Genomic DNA, 10,597 nt, shown 5'->3' on the forward strand with positions numbered 1-10,597 from the left:
GATGATTTCGGGTTCAAACCCAGGCAAGCACCACTATATATACTATATATACTATACACTATCCTTTATTTGAGTCACTCTGTTTATTGATGAAAACCGCGTTAAAATCTGTTGTCTAATTTAAAAGACCTAAGCGTACACACGGTGTTAAGCGATTTTGTTTTATATTATGTACTAAGTAGAGATGAGATAAGCGTCTCAATATTTAAGAGAAATGGAACAATTCATTTAACCCCTGGTTTTAAATAATATATAACAAACGCCTCGTATTTATGTTTCGCTTGTACAAAAAAATAAAACTCGTCACTTAAAAGTTATTGAGTCTTAAGAATACTCTAGAAATTTCTAGAATGTTTTTCTAGAACGTTATTGAAGTCTTTTATCTCACACACATCCAAGATATATGTATCATTATTGGTCGCTACGGTATCTTAACAAATAATATCTAAGACTCGGGAGTCAGTTTCTTAGAAATGAAAATTGTATGAGTATTCATTGCGAAGCTCATTCAACTATGAAATATGCTGTGATTAATATCATATTTTTCTTTCTTTAAAGAAATATAAATTTAACATACTGGTTATACTTTGACTATATTTATTTGTGTTAAGAAAAATATCACCTTAGCTTGTAGACATTTTACTTGGTGGTAGGGCTTTGTGCAAGCCCGTCTGGTTAGGTACCACCCACTCATCAGTTACTCTACCGCCAAATAACAGTACTTAGTATTGTTGTGTTTCATTTTGTTTTTATACATACCTATATATACCCCCTATAATATATAATAATCCAATATAATACATACCTCCTGACGAGAATTTTTCGAATTATCAATTCATTAATTTTGTCGTTGTTAATTCCATTACTAGTATAGTATATGATATCTCATTAATTTTGTCGTCGGTAATTCCGTTACCAGTATATATGATATCAATTTTATAATTAACGTTGTATTATACACATATATCATATTTTGATATATGTCATGAGCATGTTCTATGGCAAGTTTTCGATTTCAGCTCACAGAATAGTCTCATAGTAGCTCGAATATTTGTGACCTATTATTCTTCAGTGAGGCTGCCAACGGAGCGAATTTTATATCGCTGTGTCACTGAAATTATACAAAACAAATCTTATTACATAATATAACATAACGTATATTATTAAATTATAAAAGGTAATCTGTTATATAAACTGGATTTCCGTTGCCAATAATATATCTTTCAAAATTTTAGATACTATTTAAATCACTTAGTTTTAAAATGACTTAAGAAATTGTCAACTAATCAACTATATTAAAGCACTTTAATTTACACCACATACGCAAAGACCTAATTCGGAAAGAGTTCAGAACAAATAATTAAATTGTCTAGTACAACGGGCGGTCTTAATACAAGATTGCTATCTCTTTCAGATAACTTAAGAAAAGATATGTAAGCAGAGTATAGGAATGGAATAATACAAATAAATATTTTAAAATATTATTTTTGATTATTTAACAATCTATTATATGATGAAAGGAAAATATTTTATTTATAGTATAGGTTGGCGGACGAGCATAAGGGCCACCTGATGGTAAGTGGTCACCATCACCAATGGACAATGACGTTGTAAGAATTATTAACTATTCCTTACATCGTCAATGTACCACCAACCTAGGAAACTAAGATGTTATGTCCCTTGTGCATGTAGTTACACTGGCTCACTCACCCTTCAAACCGGAACACAACAATACTGAGAACTGTTATTTGGCGGTAGAATAACTGATGAGTGGGTGGTACCTACCTAGACGAGCTTGCACAAAGCCCTACCACCAAGTGTTTTAAAGTTATTTTTGATAGTAAGGTTAGATTCACGGGTAATGAATCTAAGACAAATACAACCGATGCTAAATGTAAAGGCCCCTAAGCAATGCAAAGTAAAAAGAAATAAGACAATTTTAGTGATTTTTATTCTATATAGGGAATGATTCAGAGAAAACGAGTGTATCTGGTATTTTTAATACAAATTAAATAATGTTTTGAAATTAAAAAAAAATTTTTAGAAGCCAATCACACTTGAAAGACTTGCTGTAAAAATCACGCTTGGCATTCGCCATACATTTGAGTACTGTAAAAAATTTGAATAAGATTTTGTAGCACATATGCTTGTTCATATAACTAAAGAATATTTATATTTAAATAACGACTAACTTAAAAAAAATCTCGTGCAACAAAAGTCAAAACACGAAAACGAGATTATTTTCTTATATAGTATAAATTTACCTTACAATGATATATCTTACCCTCCATATTCATCCTTCACAAAGGCTGTTATACCAATATCTGATAAGCCGTGATAAGTCGAACGAAATGGAAATCTGTTATGGCGTCGAGTTATATTGTTATCAGAATGTCAAAAGCTTAAGACGATTGACACAGTGAAACACTTTGTATGGTAAATAATAATGTTCATGTTACGTTTTGGAATTGAAGGTTTTATATATCAACAAAAATTGTTTTTTGAAGTGAAACCTCTTTAGAATCGTGATTTGAAACTCCATGAAAGAAAATGCATAACATAAAAAAAAAATTAATTATTCAGTTCCACTTTGTGAGAATTTTTATACATATTTTTTTTATAAAATGATAATAATTTTGTGGATTTTGAAAATATTTTTCTGTGATATAGATCTAGTAAATAAGTTAGGAAAGTGTTATCTATCCTTCTTTTATTATTTTAACTTATTATTATGCTTAAAATGAAAAACATTTACCTACGATATTATTTTATTATTTCGTATGCAAATATATATGCCTTAATTATTCATATAATTTTTTATACTTACTTGCCAATCAAAATCAATCTAAACAAAATTATTTTTTATTTAAGTAGGCTCACAGAAGCACTTTTGAATTGACATGCTAAACTGTTGAATTAAATTTACAGCTACCTACCTACTTACCACTTATATGTATAGTACGATACACCAGCTAGATCCGGGTGGTTGCCACACAATCAGATATTATACCGCCAAACAGCAATACTTAGTTTTATTGTTTTCCAGTTTTAAGGGTGAGTGAGCCAGTGTAACTACAGGAGCAAGAGTTGCAGAGCTTGCAGAGTTAATATGAATAGGTGGTGCTGGTAACCATGGCCCATTTAAATCCGTCTAACTCGTCCACTAGCTATACTTTAAAAAAAATGTTTACTAAGTCTTGACGTAAATATTTCTGAGTTTGAAATATAGTATTATGGTATCAGGTTATACAAAAAATTACATAAAAATAAATAATTTTAAAAATATTAAACCTTTATGCTCCTGCTGCAAAGTCGGGACGGGCACATAAATCTCTTGAATGGCAGCGATAATGCTAACGACATTCCAGCGTTAAATCGCATTTTGGAGATTCACAGATCGATTGAGGCAACCAGCGTGGAACGTTTATCAGCGTAGATCTGATCGCGTCATGAATGGTTTATTGAAGTTTCAATGCACTTCCTTTGTTAAAGTCTTTTATCAGATTACAAGTGCATGTATGTTGCACACATATATATGCTTTCATTAACATAGTATACAGTCTTTCTTCAGATTAATTTTAATTCATTTCGACCTTTCTTTGTTGTTACGGTTTTTGTTTCTATCACGTAAATGTAAATATTATGATACACAGTTACTTGTCACTTTAGTGTCAATTACTGCCTCGATGATTTACTCACTAAGCAAGAGATGGTAATGTACTCATATATCAAGAATAAGAAGTTATTATTAATATAATTTCTGGATGTTTAGCATGTTTATTTATTTTTGTTCGGTGGAGCTCGATATTTCGACATTATCTACGAATGTCTTGTTCACCAGACTGAAGTTTGCGGGTAGATGATTGATAATGTTAGAAGTACCCATATCGGACTACCCCCTTTCTCATACATTTGCTGCATAAGCACCGGTCACCACTACTATTGTCACTTTCACCCCTACCATTGTTACTTGCTATTATTATTTTATATAAACTTGACACTCGATCCCGTGATCACGAGCTCCACCGAACAAAAATAAAAAAGATGGTAAATATCCCAAAATTAATAATAAAAATAATAATGTTAATTTAAAATTTTATAAAGAAGCTATCATATTTAACTTGCCAAAATCTCAGTATAAATCAAGAGTTTACATGTTGGTTACTTTTTTCTATGTATCTGAAAGCACATAAAGTCTTTGGTCCCGGGCCTGATTTTTTTTTCTTATGAGTTGATAGCTGCGCGTAGAATATCGATAATGGTCTTATTTTGAAGAGACGTAGATGTGCTGAAAATTAAAGAGGATTCTTAATTGCAATTTACTTAATTGTTACTATTTAACAAAGAATTAATTTTAGTAAGCGGAAAAAGTTACTGGCCAGGTAGAGCGCGACTCTATGGCTGTATATATAAAAAATATATGTATATAAAAAAAAAAATGTATATAAAAAAAAGTAAAACATGCGAAAATACGTTGTCAGTTGCAAATACAATAGTTTGTATTTAATTTGAATATGCACCATTTTAAACGACCATATTTGTACTATATTTTTCAAGCTCGTCGCTATATAGCGTTGTAGCATTTTCTCTACCGCTAGGAAAATATTGTTGTACACAGTCAGGACAATATACGCTGTGTTTTATCAGTATAATTTAAAACAATAATAAATATTGATGTTCGTGTGCTATGTGTTTACGTGTCGTTTTCATCGATCAGAGCACCATAACACATGTCTAGTGCTAGTATCATCGCTCTAGTGTAAATTTTGTTTAAAAAAATTTAAACAATTTCGTACAAGTATTTAGGAGCGATAACGTTGTCACTATGAAATGTTAGTCGATGATCGAAGCTCGTTAAAGGCAAAGTAAAAAGGGTAAAATTTGTAAAAGCGCTGTTTTGATTCCATACAATTTGCAGTAAACGTGAGTTAAATAAGTAAAACTCGCATTAGTCTTAGCACGGGCGCAAAGTGTCAACCATACAAAAGTAAAGTTAGGTAGCAATATAAAAATATTCGAACTGTCATTAATAAAAAGATTTCACTGTTACAACAAATAATCAGTAAACTTAAAATCATAATGATTTATTCATACATTTTATAAAGTTTATCAGTTATTAGAAAGAGTTTAGTTGACGTTAGTCGAGATACTCAGCCAAATGTGAAAAGGCCACAGATGTCTTAATACAATAGTAGTAGTAATGTAGTAGTACAGCTTTACCTATTTGTATTAAAACAACAGCCTGTAAATTCCCACTGATGCAGTGCTAAAGGCCTCCTCTCCCTTTGAGGAGAAGGTTCGGAACATATTCCACCATGCTGTTCCAATGCGGGGTGGTGGAATACACATGTGGCAGAATTTCTATGAAATTTGTCACATGCAGGTTTCCTCAAGATGTTTTCCTTCACCGCCGAGCACGAAATGAATTATAAAGACAAATGAAGCACATGAATCAGCGGTGCTTGCCTGGGTTTGAACCCGCAATCATAGGTTAAGATGCGCGTGTTCTTACCACTGGGCCATCTCGACTCCAAATTTGTTAAGTATACTATTTGTATTAACTAGCATTTAAAACGAATATTGCACGAATTATGATTTCATAAAATAGTAGTTAGTGATACAAGATTGTATTATAAAAAATTCTCCTTTTTAACAAAAAAAAATAAAATAAAACAAAAACAATATGACTTTTAAATTATTATTTGAATACTTGTTATAGCATTTATTTATATAGAATTATAGGTTATACTAAGGAGAAACTACAAGAAATTTAGTATTTTTCACAATATGGAAAATTTTAAGTTTTTTTTGGACTATTAATTCAAAACTTCATAGTGGTTCAAAGGGACTTTGTTTAGAAACGCTGACGAATTTTCGTGCTCAACACATTCCAGTACACTCCCGCCCTCCACTCTTCACCTTGACATGAAACGGGGTTCGTGTCAACGCATATTGTTCCTAACAATTACTATTGTTGCACTTTCTAAGGGCATAATTTGATGGAGAACAGATGGATGAGTAGTATCATATACAAATGTGCCGTCAAGTATTATAAACAGTTACAAATTCTGAAATTACACAAAAGATACCCAATTTGGTTCACCAGTTCCTTCATGTTACAGTATTTTCTCTTCCAAACTTGTGCCGGTTTTTTTAATTTGTAAATTAATACGTAAGTGTAATAAAGGATTTTGAGTTTTATTAATTTATAAATAAGTTTGTTTTTTTCACTTTCACGTAAAAACCACTATTTCAATATATTTATTTGGAATTTTCATGACTACTTTATTATATGTCTGTAACAAAATAATATATATATAGGGTAAAACACCCATTTATTGGCACTTTAAGGGACTATCTCATGAAAACCTTATATAGTTTTCACAATATAGAAATTTAAACATAAAAACTTGATTTAAACTCTTTTAAAAGTATTAGAAAACCTTTTCCAATAGATTTTATTCTAGATTATGCGGTATGATTTAACATTTTTCGGAATTAAATTATGTTGAGTAAAAAACCAGTCATTGGCACAGAAAATCCCTTCATTGGCAGTGATCATAACCCATTATTGACATATCCTCTATTTTCCTTAATTAAGACAGTAAGAAACAAATAAAAATGGTATAGTAATGAAAAACATTATAAAATGACTACAATGAACATTTTAATTAAAGAACATATATTAGAAACTTTTTTCTCATTACACATGAAAACAAAAGCCACTTAAACATGAAAACTGAACATTATAAATATTTATAAAAATATCAATTATAACAACTGAGATCGTTTTTTATACTATCCTATATTTTTTTTTTACAAATCTATATAAATCAACATTTTGAGATCACTATTTTAAGTAACTATGTACAAGGTCAATCATCATCTAATTCAGTCAATATTTTTTCTATTTCGTCCGTGGTGTATGTTTTATTATGACGACTTCCTTGCATTCTGTTTGTATCAATTAAATCCTGATCATTTTCTTTATTTTCAACAATGGTTTCAGTATCAAATTTATAGAATTTCTCAGAAAATAGTATTTTAGATATTTCGTCTTTAGGTTTCTTTTTTGTTTTGGTTTGTTTCTTTGGCACCTGTTGTTTCTCTTTTTCTAATTTCTTTCGTTCTCTTTCTTCTTTTCTTTTCTTGATCCCTTCTGCTTTTTCTTTTTTTATTCTGATTTTTTCACTTTCTTGTGCTTTCCACTGTTCAGAGGTTAGTACAAACGGAGTTTTTATAGAGTTCTTACGTCCTTTTCTTGTCGGTGTTTTGGGTAATATCAAAATGTCATTTAACTTTACGGGAGTAAGATTTTTCATGGGTATTGTTGAAGGTGTGACAGATGGATTACACTGATCTGAAATAATTTGTATTGACTGAACTCTTGTTAAATTCTGATTTTCGGGAGTAGTATTATGTATTTGAACACTGTGGTTTATTAATTCAAAATGATGTTCCTGTGATAAATCTTCAAATAACACGTTGCCTTCATCTGAGGACTCTACTAATTTTTCAAAAACAATTTCTTCTGAAATAGGGTGTAACTTAGATTCTTCTGATTCAACTATGCTATTTGGACAATCGTTTATAAATATTTGCATATTTTCGATCTCTAAATTATTATTAAAGTCTTCAACATTATTTATAAGTTCTGGTTCTACATCTAGATTTTGCTGTTGATTTGAAGATATATTTGCTGATGAACTAAAGAAATTCCAGATTTTTTTAATTAAAACAATTGACTCTTCTGATGTTAACTCTCCTTTTTCTATGCAATCAATGTTATTATTGCCTACTAATTTAACAAAATCTTCTTTTGAGAGTAATTTGTCTTTTTCTCGGGTGATGTCAGAAGAGTTGGACATTTTTATGCATTTTGTTCCAAGGCATTTACTGTAATCTACTGCATTTTCATCCCACGGACAAATCCCTGTTGCTCTAAACCCGTTGATAATAGTTTGCGGCTTTATACTTTTTTCTATTGTGTCTTTAAGCAATGGTACAAATTGATTCTTAGTTAGTGCTTGAGATGGATTAGTTCTACGCCATTCTAAAACACTTTTTTGCCATTCTGTTTTTAAAGGCTTAAATGCAGCAACGTCAGCAGGTTGTAAAAGCCTCGTACAATTTGGGTATAAAGCAATTAGAACTATCTGCAAAGATGAACACAGTTCGCTTACATTGTATGTTAAATGAGACTTATGACCGTCTACAAAAAGTATTACAGGAAATTTTGTACCATTTTTGACCAGATGGGGATGTAAGACATTCTTGATATAATCAAAAAAAATATCGGTATTCATCCATCCATTCTCACTGAGACCCACGCCCCAATCTTCTGGAATTTTAGAAGTTATTTCTGCAGGTAATCTTTTATTTGGAAAAATTACCATTGGTGGAGTAAGCTTTCCAGCTGCACTAAAAGTAAACATTACAGTCAACGAAGTTTTAGCCTGGGCGTGATTAACTTCATAAACATTTTTCTCTCCTTTCGAACTCAAAACGAGGCCTGTTTTTGGGCACAACACAAAATTTGTTTCATCTCCATTTAACACTCGATCTGGTTCAGAAAGAATGTGAAGCAAATTATTTTCAATAAAGTAGTCGTTAATTTGCCGAAACCATCCCCTGACATCATTTTCTGACACAGTTGAACTGGCAGTTGTAACTGCTTCTGGCGTACGAAAAGCAAGGGTAGGATGTCTGGCTAAAAATAATTTAAACCATTTCTCGCCATTTTTAAATGAGGACGCCCGATTGGTTTTTTGTAGAAATTGCGAAACACTTTTGATTAAATCGTCTTTTCTTTTTGGGAAGCCTTTTTGGCTACTAACTTTAATCCATTCGACTAAAGCCGCTTCTTCATCGTTATTTAAAACTGTGGGTGGGCCTGGTTTACAGCCATGCTCTGGATTCTTTAATCTAAACTGTATAGTCGAACGCGGCACTTGGAAGGTTCGGGCAGCAAGTTTTTTACTCATTCCCTTAGTAATTTCTACCAGGGCTTTTTGCAAATTTTCTTCGGAATACATCTTCCGCTTTACCTTATTATTCTTTACATTACTTATGGCTTTTGTACGTGGCTTCATTTTGAAGACAACTGAAAATATTTTCTAAATGTAAGGATTAAAATATAAATTATAAAAAATAATTGTTATGGTTGGTAAATCTTTACATTTAATAAGCAAACTTGTGAACTAAACATGCATAAAAAAATAGCAAAAAACTAATGTTTTTTGATACTAATTATTGACACTGCTGCCAATTAATGGTTTTCTATGCCATTGGCAGTGGGCCAACATTTGGAAAAAAATGTTTTTAACTTATGACACGCAATTATTTGAAATCTGAATCGTAAGATAATTAATATTAAGTATATTTTGACATTAAATATATTTTTTGTTTATTTACCTAATGTTGGCACAATGCCAATAAGAAGGTTTTACTCATATTATTTGTACCATATATTGGCACAGCAAAAACTTTACAAAATCGGTTTAAACAATAAAAATCGTTATTAAAAAAAGCTACTTAAACTTCTAAATAATCGTATAAAACAGTAGCTTTAAACAGAACTTGAAAGATTCGCGAACATTATTGAGAATAGTTAACTTCTTACCTTAGCAAAAACACAAATTTTTGTTAGTTTTTTTCATTCAAGTCCGAGTACGATAAACAAGTGTTCACCGCGGCGCCATCTTCAAAAAGGGGCAACTTCTGTGTTGCCAGTAGTATAGCACTTTAAAACTACTATTTATTGCACAAAAAAAATACAGAGTTCGGGTACTGGTAACCTTATTATTGATAAATAACTGTAACGTGCCAATAAATTGGTGTAATGCCAACAATAGGTGGTTTTACCCTATATGTAAATATATATATATGTAAATATATGTAAGGATTATTATATGTAATCATGATAATTATAAATTTATTTTAAGTCATTACGCACTTAAAAATATGATTCTAATTAGTTGTTTAATAGTTTCTAACAATTTCATTAATAAATATAATAAACTATGTATTTATTTGGTATACTATTTAAGACTAATTACCTATCTATCTATTTTTAAAAGACTGATCTTCAACGAGAAATAATGAGATTATTGCGAGTTGTGGAGTAATTTATATGTTGGAGAATTATTATCAAGCTTACATTATAGTGTCGTCCTAAACTACTGAAATTACACTAACTTCGTTTGACCATGAGAGAAACGCAGTAAAGATGTTAATAGGTTGCATATTTTTTGAGTTATAGCTTAATACTCTGACGTGGCTGGAGAGAAAATAGTTGTTTCTGGCGCGTCAGGACGGATGCTAATATTTCATAAAGTTATACAAAACAGCGTTGAGATTAAATTTTTACTTTTATGATTTACAGTTATACAAAGTTTTTTTATTATCATAATATAAATGTAATGATTCTAAAGTATTGGATTAAATTTGTTTTGAATTAAATCAAACAACTTTGAAACAAAACATTTTATTTATACAAAGATGGCCGACGGAGCTTTGTGAGATCCTTGTCACAATAATTCGTTATCCCTTGTTCGTTTTATCTGTAATTAAAACGACAAAGAGATCATTTAACAAT

The 10,597-nt window shown here is 30.7% G+C and overlaps 1 protein-coding gene across 1 annotated transcript; it reads right to left on the reverse strand.

Annotated features, from left to right (window-relative positions):
• Positions 1 to 6,647: 6,647 nt before the first annotated feature.
• LOC124539280 lies at positions 6,648 to 9,871 on the reverse strand. The gene is made up of 2 exons (XM_047116614.1): positions 9,623 to 9,871; positions 6,648 to 9,103 (listed from the first exon to the last, which is right to left on the reverse strand). Exon 2 carries the CDS (start codon positions 9,090 to 9,092, stop codon positions 6,876 to 6,878), a length of 2,217 nt encoding a protein of 738 aa, XP_046972570.1. The 5' UTR covers positions 9,093 to 9,103; positions 9,623 to 9,871; the 3' UTR covers positions 6,648 to 6,875.
• Positions 9,872 to 10,597: the final 726 nt, after the last annotated feature.

This window comes from Vanessa cardui, chromosome 22, assembly GCF_905220365.1.
Source record: "Vanessa cardui chromosome 22, ilVanCard2.1, whole genome shotgun sequence".
Lineage (NCBI taxonomy): Eukaryota > Metazoa > Arthropoda > Insecta > Lepidoptera > Nymphalidae > Vanessa > Vanessa cardui.